This window comes from Stegostoma tigrinum, chromosome 16 (assembly GCF_030684315.1).
Source record: "Stegostoma tigrinum isolate sSteTig4 chromosome 16, sSteTig4.hap1, whole genome shotgun sequence".
Lineage (NCBI taxonomy): Eukaryota > Metazoa > Chordata > Chondrichthyes > Orectolobiformes > Stegostomatidae > Stegostoma > Stegostoma tigrinum.
The window spans coordinates 18,294,590-18,310,057 of NC_081369.1; the positions used below are offsets into that span (position 1 = coordinate 18,294,590).

At 37.0% G+C, this 15,468-nt stretch overlaps 2 protein-coding genes across 8 annotated transcripts in view; one reads left to right on the top strand and one right to left on the bottom strand.

Annotated features, from left to right (window-relative positions):
• Positions 1 to 5,067, top strand: part of cenpt (centromere protein T) — a 56,253-nt gene extending 51,186 nt beyond the window's left edge. For all 3 annotated transcript variants that reach the window (XM_048546512.2, XM_059651637.1, XM_048546513.2), the window contains exons 16-18: positions 736 to 840; positions 2,682 to 2,812; positions 4,080 to 5,067. In XM_048546512.2, coding sequence (XP_048402469.2) covers positions 736 to 840; positions 2,682 to 2,805 — 229 coding nt within the window. In that variant the 3' untranslated portion in view covers positions 2,806 to 2,812; positions 4,080 to 5,067. The remainder of the gene's footprint in view (positions 1 to 735; positions 841 to 2,681; positions 2,813 to 4,079) is intronic.
• The window catches only part of tsnaxip1 (translin-associated factor X interacting protein 1), a 103,392-nt gene that overhangs the window by 42,251 nt on the left and 45,673 nt on the right, over positions 1 to 15,468 (bottom strand). For 4 of the 5 annotated variants that reach the window (XM_059651638.1, XM_059651640.1, XM_059651642.1 and 1 more), the window contains exons 13-15: positions 13,893 to 14,002; positions 11,744 to 11,864; positions 10,982 to 11,088 (exon numbers count right to left, since the gene is read on the bottom strand). In XM_059651638.1, coding sequence (XP_059507621.1) covers positions 10,982 to 11,088; positions 11,744 to 11,864; positions 13,893 to 14,002 — 338 coding nt within the window. Of the gene's footprint in view, positions 1 to 4,143; positions 6,272 to 10,981; positions 11,089 to 11,743; positions 11,865 to 13,892; positions 14,003 to 15,468 lie in introns of those variants that run through there. The other variant, XM_059651639.1, reaches the window with a different exon arrangement.

Sequence of the window (15,468 nt, forward strand, 5' to 3'; positions counted from 1 at the left end):
AATGTCCCAAGACACTTCACAAAGTGCTACAAAACAAAGTGTGATTCTGAACTACTTGGGCTAGGATTTTGGGCAGATGCCGAAGAGGTGGGTTTAAGGAGCTGCTTAGAGGAGGAAAGAGACAGTGAAGTGTAAGGAGGGAATTTTAAAGCACAGTTCCACCAATAGATCCTCAAGCTAGAATCAGTGAAATGTAGCTATCTCTGAGGATTTTGGAACTGCAGTAAATTGTAGAAATAGGGAGAAGCCAAAACCTAGGGAAATTTGGAAGTGAGGATGAAAATTCTAAAATCAAAACATTGTTCACCAGGAGTCACCATAAACGAGCACGGTGATGATTGAACTGGATTTGATGAGCGTCAAGACAGAGAACCAGGGAGATTTGCATTAGTTTAAGTTTACTTAAGGTAGAACAAGCGGGATGATCAGAAGTGCCTTAAAAATAATCAAGTCTGGAGGTAACAAAGGTATGGAGGAGGTTTTCAGCAGTAGCAGGACAGAGGCAGTGGCAGAATTGGGTAATGGTGTGGAGATGGAAATGACAGTCATGGTATGGAATGGATATGTATTTGAAAGTGCATCTTGGGGGTCAGATGTGACAGAATTTGGAGGGGAAGGGGCTGTGCGTGGAGAGTGATCATAGATGGTGTACCTGCGATTGATATGGTAAGACCACATGAGAAATATGGTTCTATATCTTGTGGCTATTACAAATATTTTCTTCTTTTGTTACAGCTTGGAGTTGTATTTCAAACAGCTTTGCGATGATATTGATGTTTATAGCAAACATGCTAAAAGAAGAACTATTGAAAAAGAAGACTTGGAACTTCTAATGAAAAGGTAAGTGTTTGAGTGAAGTCTCAAGTAGTAAGTTCACCAAAATAGAATAGAATCCCTACAGTGTGGAAACAGGCTCTTCGGCCAACAAGTCCACACTGACCCTCAGAGCATCCCACCCAGAACCATTCCCCTATAACTACACATCCCTGAACACTAAAGGCAATTTAGCATGACCAATCCACTGATCCACTGAGCGTGCACATCTTTGGACTGTGAGAGGAAACCGGAGCACTCGGAGGAAACCCACGCAGACACAGGGAGAATGTGCAAACTCCACGCAGGCAGTCACCTGAGGGTGGTTTCGAACCTGGGTCCCTGGCGCTGTGAGACAGCAGTGCTAACCACTGAGCCACCGTGCTGCCCAAATATGCCCAAATCTTGGTATGTATTTGATACACTTTTAAATGGCAATCAACTTCGTTACTTTTCATTCCATGTATATTGGTCTCGACAGGGTTGTTAAGGCTTATTTTACAGAAGAGCTATAGCATTATTTGCAACACCAATTAATCTGATGTTTCCAACAACCATCTAACATTGTTATCTAACCATTTTCTCATTCTAGACAATAGCAGCAAGTCAGCTTTATGTCAGAGAAAGGGAAGAGATTGCCATTAGCTAATATCAGTGGTTTCATGGGGAAAATGATGTCAATATGCCTGATTAAAATGACACATGGGCTTCAATAACTATGGATCTGTTTGACAGTAAAGTTGTTCAAAATCTCCATGACTTTCGAATGTAACATGGCTGATTATCTTGGGTGGTGTGGTAGCTCAGTGGCCCTCAGAACGCTGATTCTGAGGAATGGTCACTGGACCTGAAATGTTTTTAACTCTGATTTTTCTCTTCACAGATGCTGCCAGACTTGCTGAGCCTTGTAGTAACGTTACTTAACTAGCAGTGCAGAGATCCAGGCTGATATTTTGGAAATTCAAATTCCACTGTTGCTTCTGATGCGACTTAAATTCAATTAATTGTTTTTTGTTTAAATCTAGCTTTGAAAGTTAGTTTCATGTCACCAATCTGGAGGCTGTCATCAATTGTTTTAAACACCCATCTGATTGGCTGATAATTAAGGAAGCAAGTGATCATTTTTCTTGGTTTTGTTTAAATGTTGCTTTGGACCCAAAGCAAAGCAGTGTGATTGACACTTAACTGCTCTCTGAGATATCTTATGTCCATATCCCAAAATAAAATTAAAATAGCTGAAATATTGCTGGGGTAAAAAAAGACAGATTTTGTAGAATCTTTTCGTCTTGAGGACACAGCGGTCACTTATTTTGTTGACTTGAAACAGTGGTTATGTGTGTGCATGCATATTTGTCTGTCTGCAAAGAACAGAGTTCTGTGTATTAATATATTTAACTGCCATTACAAGCAAGTATGCCATGCTTGGAGCCCAACTGCCAATCCTAATTCCTAGGATTGTATGACACAAAATGTTGTTTTCCCTTAGTGGTATTTCTTGTGAATTAACTTGATGAGTATAAGACAAAATGCTTCAATAAAATGTCTTTTCTCAACAATACTTAAGTTCTGGACTACCAATCCCTTGAAAGAAGGCTTAATTAGTTGTAAAACACTTTTGTTCGTCTTGACATCATGAATGGCACTACATAAATCAACTACTTTTTTTACATGGATGCCAACAGGACAGCTGAACATGTATTTTATGAACAATGAATTTAAGAAATGCATGTTCCTTCTGTTTTCAAAAAAAACAAATTTCTTTTGCAATGATTTGTGGAAGAAAGGATAAATTCTAAGTGGATTGGAGTCAACAAAACAGATCTGTGTGTTAAAACTATTGTTGAATTATTTTGTTTTCTGTTTCTTAGGCAAGGATTTGTGACTGCAAAGATGCCCTTGAATGTACTGATAGAACGCCACCTATCTATGGAATGCAGAGAAAAACTAATTCCAATGGCTGTCAGCGGGAGTAAGATAATTCCTAAGAAGTAACAACCATGTATGTAGAAAAGTGTTGGTGACTCATCAAATCTATTGTTTATACCTGCCAGGTCAAAAATTAGAGTTCTATGTAAGTGGAGATGTTTTTCTTTCAATGAAGCCCTAATGTAAAGATTTATTGCCGTTCTTATAGACTTTCATAAGCTGATTTGTAGGATCTCTCTGCTGAGGAAAATATTCTATAGTAGCATTAGATTTGATCTATGGATTCTATCAACTTTAAAGCTAATGTTCTTAACTAACCTAATTCATCTTTGATTCAGGGAATGCAATGGATATTGTCCGTACGGACCTAAAGCATTTGACAAAGTACCACATTAAAATTGGTTGATGAATTTGAGAATCAGGAAATAAGATCTGGATGTAGGATAGTAGAATTAACAGAAAAGCAGCGGATCGAATTTAACAGACAGATGTGAAGTGGTGTGTTTGGCAGGAAGGATAGGTAGAAATATGGACGTAGTAGCACAATTTTAAAAGCGCACATGAATAAAGAATCTTGGGATTTTTAATGTGCTGACTTCCTTGAAGGTGGCAAGACATAATAAGAAAGCAGTTTGCAAAGCATATGAAATCTTGGACTTCATAAGTAAGGGTATTGAGTTGAAAAGCTGAACCTTTATAAAAAGTTCTGGTTAGGCTGCAAATATTGTCTGATGTCCAGAACTGACTTTGGGAAGAACATGAAGGTTGTTGAGCACGTGAGAAAATTTACCAGAATGGTCCCAAAGGTGAGGGAATTTTAGCTGTAAGATCAGGGAGGAGAAGCTGGCTCTGTACTCCTTGGAGCTGATGAGATTGAGATATACAATAGAGTTAAACCATTTAATTATAAGTAATTTTAGGGAAAAAAAATTCCCATTTATCTGATCATTGTTCATGGACTAAGAAAAGATTCTTAACAAGAAACAGCAGAAACATGAGGAATTTTTTTTCAAGCACTGAGTGAGAATGATGTGTAATTTACTATCAATGGAATGACAAACAGGAACAGTCAGTGATTTCAGTTGGGAACTGGATGGGCACTTAAAGGAACTAAACTTGTAGGACTAGTGTGTGTGTTGGGGGAATAGAACTGATTGGATTGATCTATTATCTACATAATAGATCAATAGCTTCCTTTCTGTGCTAAATAATTACAGATCTGTTTCCTAATCATGATTATTCATAATATCAACTTGCCTCCTGCAAATGTTAAGAAATCTGTATGCTTATGAATACATGCATTAATTTTTAAAGACTTTTTTTGTTTATATCTTGAATAGAAATGACAAGATGTAAAAGCTCAACACTCAGATGGAAACCTCGCTAAGAGATTCCGAACACGCTTTCTCGTCAAAATAGAAGTATTTGATACTCGCACTTTGGCATTAAATGCCAATGTGTACTCCTAGGATAGATATTTTGCAATGATCTACAAAGTAATCTCCTCATTAAATCAGCCAAATAACATGTATTAACCTCAACTCCATACTTCACCTACCTAAGTTTCCCTGATTTGAGATGTGCACAACTTCACATAAAACTGGCAAATTGTGTTCAGGACTTATATTTACCAGGAAGCAGGTCTAGACTATCCGTACAAACTTAAAACGTGGAGAAACATAGGTCTGATGTTGAAAGGAAAGCATATTTTAATTTAAAGATGTTGATGTACATGTAACATGCAGCACAAGCAATTTTCTCATTAATGCTTTGTATTAACATATTACTTTCTTATAATAAACACAGATAGGTACTATCTTAAATTAGAAAATCTTCACTGCTAGATTTTGGTTTGCCATCGGCATGCCTTCCATGAATAAAATTTGAGAACTTTTACAAAGAATGTTGTACATTTTATATAAAAAACATTGTATAATTAGTTAAGGAAAGTGTGCACCTGTTTCACTAAAATTTTAAATCACAATTGAGTTAACCCTTCTACTAGAGAGTAATATTTGATTTCCCATTACTCGTGTTGAACCCAATAACTGTTCAAGTTTGCTAGAACTTCCTCTGTAACCTCAAATAGTAAACCAAGAAAATTAGGTACATTCAACTAAGCAGAATTTAACTTCTTTGAAGTATGGAAAATGACTGTCATTTGTGATTTCCCTGAAACATCCATTGTATTTCCTTATTCTTAGTGTGCACTCTAATAACTTGTACATCTGATCAAACTCTTGTTTGAAATATTCCATACATGCTTAAAAATGTCTTTTTATTATAAGATTAATGATTCTGTGAAATGCACAATAAAGATGTCAACCTGAAAAACTGAATCTCAAACTAACTTTCTTTGCATTAAGTGTATCAGTTGTGAAACTTCTAAGATTTAAGGATTAGTAAAAATAATTATTCTAATTGGGCTGATTCATTATAATGCATTGTAAACAACACAGAATTTCTAGTAGCAGGCTTTTTGTGTTCTGTTCTCTTGAGACTTAACAAGGTGTTTGTTGTACTTTTTTTTAAGTTTGAGGCAAACCTGAGATATTTTCAATGCTGCAATGATTAAGTGCCATATATGGTAGTATAAAATCAAAATAGCTGTTTCTGATGTGTGGTGAGCTAATGGAAATACAAATTGCTGAACTGGGTGAGGAAATATCATCACAAATGAAGTCAGTCAAAACAAACGTTTTTCTGCCACAATTTAGCAGCCTGCTTATCATGATGTTTAGACTCATGCATGAGAAATGGCCACTTATAAGTTAGTAGACAGTTGCAATACCCAGGGATGTGCACCTTAAGATTGAAGAAAATGATAGAAGTCTCTGACAAGACACATTTTTAATATTGGAGCTGCTTATCTTAAATACTAATATTTGAGTTCATTATGTTATTAGAAACTACCAAACTTGTGTTAACAATTTCATTTAACATCTCCCTCAAATACAGAACATTTTCTAAAATAAAGTTTTAAAATAGTAGCAGTAATAATATGAGTAGTAAGGCAGTTCACCACCACCTTAACTAGGGATGGAGAATAAATGCTGACCCAGCCTGAGAAGCTCACATCCTATGCATGAATGTTTTTAAAAAGTACTTAATAATATATACATCCTTTTTATTTTATCAACTTTAGCACTTTTTCTATCAATGAACCTAGAATAAATCTTAGCTGGGGCGCTCAAAAGAACAAGAAAACAGTAGTCTAATTTTTTTTTAAAATTAAAGAACGGTGACTCAGTTCAAAGTGTACATTAATAATGTAGTTTACTTTAAAATATTAACATATGTAAGGCCATCCTCATCAGAACTCCAAGTTTTGTACTACTTCCAAGGTCCTACTCTCTTTATGTCACTTGCTCGTAATCGATCTAAAACAGTGTCAGTATCCACAGCAGTAGATTGATCAAGCTGTTCCTTTGTGGTTTGGAAACCTTGAGCTAAGTATGTGGCCAAGGTCTGTGGATCCATTGATGGATCAATTTTTTGAAAAGCCTTTTTTAGGTCAGCTACTGTCAGCTCCCTGTGGATAAAAGGAAAAGTGTTTTAAGACAACTATTCCCTTTAATCATGATAGTCTAACAAATTATGTGTTCTTTCTGGGCATCACATGATTAAATGCAAGTTTGACTGCACTGAGAATACTTGCAATTACAACACTGTCTTCTACAGAGCATTTAAATAAGGAGTGCTTAAGATGCAAGATGGAATCTTAGCTTTATGTTAGGGAGGAGATAAGAAAAATGCGCTAATTTAGATCAATGGATATTTGATTTTCCTTAAGCTGTTCTTCTGCAATATTTTCATATACATAAAAAATGATCAGGTTTATTTTGTGTACTTAATATCAACAGAACTTCAGGATATAGTGCAGTACTCAACATTGCACCTTTCTAGTTTTATTTATTAGTAAAATCACTTATTTATATTATGGTCCTTTAAACTTCCACTTATACTGGAAAATGTGCTGAAGCTGACATGATATTTTAAAAATATTTATCATAAGATGCTGCTCTGAATGAAAAACAGTAATAATTGACTTGCAGGCATACTTTGCAAAATTAACACACTTATCTGTAGACTACATCTCAAAAGACCATTAAGATCACAAGATTTAAGTTTAGTTTTTCGGGAGAAAGGATAGAAATGTTCATTCAAATGAATCATGGAATAGTTACAGCATAAAATGAACATTGCAGCCAATCAAGTCTATGCTGCCTGAAATGTTGAGCCATATTCCTGTAACCCAGGGATCAAAATAATTTTGTTTCCTAAGGGCTGCTCTTGAGATTTTCTTGGCTACTTTTTCATTCACACTAGATGACCTTGTATATGAATTAATAACAATACCTCCTCTGTCTGAGTTTACATATGGGCTATTTGAAATCACAGAAGCAGAATTTTTAAATCTCCCATAGACTTAAAACCACAATTTACAGCAAAGGATCAATTTGACACCACAGTTTGGTGCAGGACAATAAGCAAAATAACTGACACCTATACAATGAGAAAAGTCAATGCCCTAAACACACCACCTGCAAGCTGATGACATTACAGATCACAGAGTTAGAATACTTTAAACCAGGCCGTTAGGACCATTTTTATTGCATCTTTTATTAATTATCACATTTAAATTAAGAATTATGTATCCGCTATATTCCCTCTTTCCCCCCCACCGTTACTGTTAAACATTTTTACCCTGAAGCTAGAGATTTCACATTCATTTTCAAGGAATTCACTACCTCAGCAATTTCAGTTTTTCTGGCTGAGTTAGCTGCATATTCCTTTGTTGACAAGTTTAAAACTGTTCTCATTTACAGCCTCTTCCACCATTCCCACACTTACAATCTCCATCTGCCAACACCTTTCACTTAACAGCTTTCTTCCTCAGATTTTCTGTCCATTCTACAAAAGGGGATAGCTTTTCTGGTTACCACATGATCAAATTTTCCCAAATAGTTTGATGGCGTGTATGGGCCAATTTACCAGCTACTCCCATGTATTTTGAGTCCTGGTACGGTACAGGAAATGTTTCTGTTGTTGACTTGCTCGCTAAGCTGGTAAGCTTGTTTGCATAATGCGAACAAACTTACCGGTTTGGCGAGTGGGTCAACTGCCTGAGCTACAAGTCTTAAAAACCTTGAGCAGGAAATGTGTTCCTGTCACCAATCCAATTAGCTTTTAAGTCCAAAATCGATCTTTCCAATCTTTAAAGCCAAACTTTAAACATTCAACACAAGAGATTTCTCGTGTCGCTTTGAGATCTGCTTAGACTTTTTAAACCTGTGGTTTCTTGTTCTTGACCCACCTGTCAAGGGTTACAGTTTTGCTCTATACAGTACAGCCATAGGAACGGACGCTTCGGCCCACCAAACCCACGTTGATTCCTATTCTTCATTTAAACCCATTACTTATTGCCCATCCATGGTTCCGATCCCTCTGGTTGCCTCCCATTCATGTCTATCAAGATACGTATTAAAACATTCCAAACATGCTGCTTTCACCACCTTCACTGGCAACGTGTTCCAGGCAGCCGCCACCCCCTGAAAAGTTTTTCCCACACTTTTCATCCCAAACAACTTTCCCCCATTCATCTTGAACCTGTGCTCTCTTATAGTTGAGTTTTCCATCCTGGGAAAAAGCCTCTGACTGTCCACCCTATTTATGCCTCTCAAATTTTGTAGATGTCAGTCTCTGTTTTTCCAACGAAAACAATCCAAATTTACCCAACTTCTCCCCATAACTAATACCCTTCAGACCAGGCAACCTTCTCTGCACCCTCTTCAAAGCGTCCACATCCTTTTGGTATTGTGGTGACCACAACTGCATACGGTATTCCAAATGTGGCTTAACTAAAGTTTAATACAGTTTTAACATATCTAAACATTGGCAAGTTTCGATGCCTCAGCCAATGAAGGCAAGCATGCTGTATGCCTTCTTGAGCACCTTATCCACCAGTGTTGCCACTTCCAGGGATCTGTGGACGTGTATGCACCCGAATTTGAACTTCCAAGATGTATCACTTCACATTTGTGTGGATTAAACCCCAGCTCCCATTTCTTAGCCCATATCTGCAATTTATATCCTGTGGTATCCTTTGACTATCCTCCCCATCTGCATCTCCACAAATTTACTAATCAGACTATCTACATTTTCCTCCACGTCATCTATATTGTAAGAACAAAATGATGCTAGCACTGATTCCTGCTGAGTACCACTAGTTACCGATCTCCATTCCAAAAATCACTCTTCCACCACTGCTTTGTCTTCTATGACCAAGCCAGTTTGGCATCCATCCATCCAGTCAGCCAGCTCAAGCTGGATCCCTGAGACTCTACCTTCTGTACCAGCCTACCATGAGGTACCTTATCAAGTGTCTTACGAGAGTCCACGGACAACATACACCACCCTTCCCTCAGTCATTCTTGTCACCTCTTCAAAAAACTCAAACAAGTTAGTGAGACATGTCCTTCCCGGCATAAATCCATGCTGCCTATCGCTAAAAAGTCCATTTGCTTCCAAATGTGTATAAACCCTGTCTCTGTGTCTTCTCAAACAATTTCCCCACCACTGACATCAGGCTCACCAGCTTGTAATTACCTGGATTTTCTCTATTTCCCTTCTTAAACAAAGGAACAGCATTGATCACTCTCCAGTCCTCTGCAACCTTGCCTGAGGTCAAAGAGGATACAAAGATATCTGTTAAGATCTAAGCTTTCTCTTCCTTGTCGTCCACAGTATCCTGGGATAGATCCCGTCTGGCCCTGGTGACTTGTCTACCTTAATCCATTTCAAGACACCCAATGCTGACTCCTCCTTACTATTGACTTACCCAAGAGTATCCACACTTTTTCCTAACCTCAACATTGCTCATGCCCCTCTCTTTGGTGAATACTATCTGGATCCCTCATGATTTTGAGTATCTTTATCAGACCGCTTCTCACTTCTCTAGCAACAGTCACTGTAGATTCTCCAGTCTATCCACCCTAAACTGATGCCTGGAAACTATATTGTCAATCTTTACTGCATTCTCAAAGGCTTCACATCCTTCCTAGGATTCTGCTGCCAGATTTCTTATCGTCATTGGCCCCCTTCACTGTGAAGGATATTTATTTCTTCTATTTTCTCAAAGCTTAAAAAATAACTACTTATTGAAAAGCCACAACCGAGAATATTTTCCAGGTTACAATGCAAATTGAATTTGTGAGAATCTATCTGTTCAGTACACAACTTCACAACAACGTCCCTCTGAATCTTCAGGTTTTACTTCAACAAAACGATGTTCACTTGCTTAAAACGGTCATATTATAAAAATTGCCATTCAAGAGTATTTTCTCACTGAAATTGCAAGATATTAGAAATGTCTTGTTTAAATAGTCTGAGGGGAAGTTGTGTACTTATAATTTTCATAAACTGGTTTGACTGTCAGATTCTTGCCAGTTGTTTTGAGTGTGAACTGGAGAAAATTTATTGCAGACCTACATTAGTAAGTGGTTTTGTGGCTAATTATGAAGGGAAATACTACTTATTTTTAAACTGTTGTCTGGTTTCTCTGTGCTGGTTAATATTCAAACACTTCTTCCTATGGTCATATGTGATTATATTGTGCATACTAGCACAGGGATTAAACTAATGAGTGCTGCTGTGAACTGCTTAATTTCTCAGCTGGTGCACAAAATTAGGTTTGTATGGTTAGGGGTAGCTGGATTTATCCTTTTTTTTGTTGCCTTTATTACACCTTTAATGACAATATTTTTGTACAGTGTGTCAAAGTTCCAAACGTCATTGTATTGATTTGCATTATCTTACCTTCATTTTAAAGCAAAATGAATTATTACAAAAACTTCACCTGAAAAATTACTTCTGATTAAATTTGAAACTGTTTTTAATGAGCCCTAGTCATTACCGTAATAGCCAGAAGATATCTGTAGTTTGTTTCCCAGTAATCTGTAGCACTCAAACCCAGTAACAAAAGCTGCTCCCATGATGTCACATAATACCATGTGATTTCACACCGAGTTGAAAAGGAATATTACTTAAAGTATCCCACCACAGGTACAACTGGCCATTGTTTTAAAGCAGAAATAACTTGAGATTTGTACTACATGAAAGTAAAGCCTGACATGAACAGAATGCCTCAATTTGTGCACCTTACAGCCAATCACTCAGTGTCTTATAGCATAGAGATCTGCTTGTTCTATTGAAATAAGATCAATAATAGTTTGTCTCTTACTCTTTCTCTTCCAATGCATTTCTTAGTTCATCAAGGTACATCGTTTTCTCTGCTGTGTATTGACTTTGCAGCAATGCAAGAAAAGCTCCTGCTGTGCCTTCTGCATTCTGTAGAGCACCAAAATAAATAAAATAAGAATCCATACTTCTAAATGTGATGAGTGTTAGTGTTAGACAAATTTGAAATCATGGAATGTATAAAAATTTGCAAGAACACTTTTCCTTTTGAAAGATGCTTTGATTACAGAGTCCCAAAGCCATTTTTTTTCCATTAAGAATGTTAGTTTACTGGTGAAGAATCTATATACAAGGTAATATGAAACAGCATCACTTCTTTTGTAATTATAATTTTTGGTCTTCTTAGTTTCTTAGGGACCAGTAATGCCAGTAATTAGTTTTGTCCTTAACAATATTTAATGTCTTCAGATCGGAATTTAAAATAGTTACCTGCACTGCTCAGCGAGAATATAATTTGTGGCAAAGCTTGAGAGATGTGAGATTTTGATAACAAAAGGCAACTGGGACCTTATCGAATGGTGGGATAGGCTTCCTAGCCAATGAAGTTGAAAAAAATTGAGGTGTGGACCTGTGCACTGCAGCGTATCATTGGGAGGAGGGACATTTTCTGTAAACTGTTTGCAGAGAGAACCCTTGCCTAGATGACACCAGCCTACCTGTTTGGTTATTCTTGAATATAATATGTGCAAGGTATTCATTGTCCAAAACACTGGCCAAGTTACAATAGATTTTTAAAAAACATTACCTCTTCAAATAAGGTACTGTATTTAATTTTATTGTCATCTCCAAGTTGGGATGTTGCAGCAGCAATCAGCTCTTGTATGTATTTTTCATTCTTATTAGGGAGGGTTTTCTTCAAAGTTTGACTGTAAGAAAGAATTTTCAACTTTTAAATTAAAGCTCCATCCATCAGGATATAAAGATGCAGTGGAAAGTTGTAGCTGTCCTTTTCTCTCAGTTTAGGTTTCCCTCCAGGATTTACACAGTTTCACCTGTTGTTCAAACATTTGAGAGGCGCCGTTTTGTGCTGCTTCAATGTAGTTACAATACAAATGGTATCCACCATGACTAAAAAAAAATCACACGGGCTGAGCAGTTACCATCTACAAGAGAATTGAAACATTTCCCCTTGGCATTCAGTCACATTACTATCATCAAATCTCCACTAACAATACTGCAGCTTATTGGATGGAAATTTAAGTGGGCTGGCCCTATCAAGACAATAACTATAACACATCAGAGGCTGGGAGTTCAAAGGCAGGTGTCTCCCCAGCATGGGGGGTAGCATAGAGCTACAAAAACTGAACAGCTGTAAAAGCACTAATGATCCCCATCTATCAAACAACAAGCAATGGTTAAACTCAACCATCTCTGAAAGTGATGAATGGATCTTTGGCTGTCAGATAGAAACAGATTGATTAGTTGAAGCTGACTCCTCAATGAGCTCATCATAATGATCAATATTACTCATTGAAACACTTCAGTTATACCATTTTGAAGCCTTTCCTTGATCTGCTAAGAATCTAACCATCTGGTAAAGCAATGTAGACTGATCATTTCTTTCTCTCAAGATCAAAAAGACACCCTTAACCCAGTTCCAAATAAATTTGGTTTGACTGAAAAGTGCATTAAATCTCTTATTACTGTGCCTTTGTCAACTTAAAAAAGGAATTCTGCCTTGGCTTGTATAATCCTGCCTGAATTTGGGTTCCTATAGAAAAGATCTTTCACTGGTGATTAATTATCTGGACTCTGATAATCATATGCATTAAATTTCCTATTTTTGGTTTTAGCTTACAGTTAAGATTAACATTGATTCCTTTCTGTTTTCTTGTATGAATGCACGCATGCGTATTGTGACAATCATCCCACCAAGTTTCAGTGCATGAATAAACTATATTTCTGATTTAAGCCTGAAGCCTGTTTGTTGTGAGTCATTTTAAAACATTGTATTTCACAAACAGGGTTTAAGGAAAACGTCAAATCCTGTTTCAAAGAAAAAGAATATTTTCACAGAAGGCAAGAAAGTCAAAACTATTTATTTTTTTTTGTGATCAAAAAAAAAGGTAAATGGTCAGCCTACATCAATAGCAATGTAAGAGATCACATGATAGGATCATTTCACCTCAGAGTCTGCACAACCCAAAATAACTAGAACATCAAACAAAGGTAGTCTTATTCAACAGCACTGACTCAGTATGAGTCTCTAGTTCCTTACTCAAAACAGTCAAACAAACAAACAAAAACAGAAACAAAGACCCACCTCTACGGCTATTCATCATCTATTATCAAATCAAGGAGCAGGCAGAAATGTATCAAAAGACAAAATGTAGACAGGCCTTCAGCCCATCAAATCTGCACCAACAAAAATATACTAAATCTACACAAGGACTGTAGTCTCGAATATTATTGTTGTGGACCAGACCAATACCTTTCAAAATATATTAAAAGGATAGCCTAGACCCTAACCTTTTCCTATTTTAAAGGTGAATGTAAGGTGTTGTGTTCCGGATGCAGTTTGGTTGGTCACACGGCCAGGCTTGAAACAAAACACAGTTTATTCATAAACTAATTAAAATACAGACAAAATAAGAAAAGCACTGGCTTAACTATAACTATCAATGCTCAATAAAATTTACACGCGCATACACTAACGGTTCCCTTCTTCTGAAAGGAAGTTACTTTGCGTTAGTATGCTTTGTGTCTGTACTCCACTGGATCAAATGCATCAACTTCAAGAAGGCAGGTAAGTTTAAAGCTCATAATCTTTGAGACTCAGAGCCATGCACCTAGTCAGGGATGTACATGTTCTCGAGCCCCACTTACTGCACTACTCATTTGGAAAGCACTTTGTTTCCCTGGGCAATATAATTGCAAGTTTCAAGAATGCTGACCTGAACTCCTGTTTAGAAAGAATCCCTTTTCCAGATGTGTCATGATGGTTCAGTTCTTTCAGTACATGTGCAATATGTTGAATCTGCCCATGATATACGCTTTCATCCATCTATAAAAATAAAGTAGACCACAAGTCCAATTAGATAGAATGACAGAATATCTTAACTACATATTGTTTCTTCCAAATTATGCCTCAAATCTTGATCAATACTTCAAAGTGACTCTTTCTTGTATCCTACTTTCATAAGGCTCCTCTTTGTGATGATAGCTATAATGAGGAACTAGCTAGATGTGAATTTCAAAAGCATTACAGAAGTTCTGTCTCCTTGCAGTGGAGAGTAGTGAAGCATGAATTTGTTACTTTGCCTTCTCATTAGGCTTGGAAATATACTGATAACATGTTCTACCAGAAAGAAAACTCTAATTACATTCTTTGCATCCTTCATGTTAAAATCCATTAGCAACTTGGGGGGTGGTGGAGGGGGGGGGGGGGGGGGGGGGAAGACACACTGTAAATTGTGAATCCTCATTAGTGATGGGCTCAGACTGCATCCAGTATCATAAAAGTGCATCTCTCACCTCAGTTGCATCATGATTTTGACAAAGTTGCTCCATTTATTTATTTATTTCACATTAAAAACTTACCACAAAAATTGCTAATAATTATAGCACAAGTACCTGTTAACAAGGAGGTTTTTAGCATGATGAAATGTTTTTATCAAGAAGATGGAGTAAAACATCCCTATTCAAGGGGTCAATAATCAGAGACCATTGATTAAAGATCATTAACAGATCCAAACAGGAGAAAATAATAATATTTATTTTACTCAATGATGGAATCTAAAAAGCTCTGTGGAATATGATTCTATTAATGGTTTTATAAGGAGATTGGGCTGGTGCTTGTAGCTGAGGAACTTAAAGTGCTGTTTCTTTGTGTCTATAACCTTAAGATCTAGTGCCAGAAATGATGAATGGAATGGCATCCTTTTGAGCTTCTGATCATAAGAAATGGACGTAAGAATATGCCTACAGTGCTGCAACACTATGCTGCCATTCTAGAAGTTCATGGCAGTTCTTCGATTTCAATTCCACATTATTCCCATCCCAATATCCCGACAGTCCAAAAACCTCAACCTTTATAGTACTGAAAAACTGAGTATCTGAACCTCTCTGGAACAGAGAATTTCAAAGATTCACAACCATCCAAATAATCACAACTCCTCCTCATCTCAGATTTAACTAAGCCAACAAATGAAACAATAATCCTTATTCATGACAGTCGTCTTTTGTGCTGTTAAAATGATCACTGGTATTCCAATGCTAACACCAATGTCATGTTTGACTGATTAAACGGAAGTGCATACTGCCAAAATTCCTTAAAATATTCTCTCTGGTTGTAAAGAAACACTTGGCTTTACCTCAGCACCTTCACAGCAGTATAGCCGACAGTACAAATTTAGGGGAAATCAATACTGCTTCCCACCACTCCTATGCCATGCTGTGTAGGTACTATGATGTGAACAATTGCAGACAGTGAAACAATGACAGGATCAAGTCATTAATGGGAGGATAACA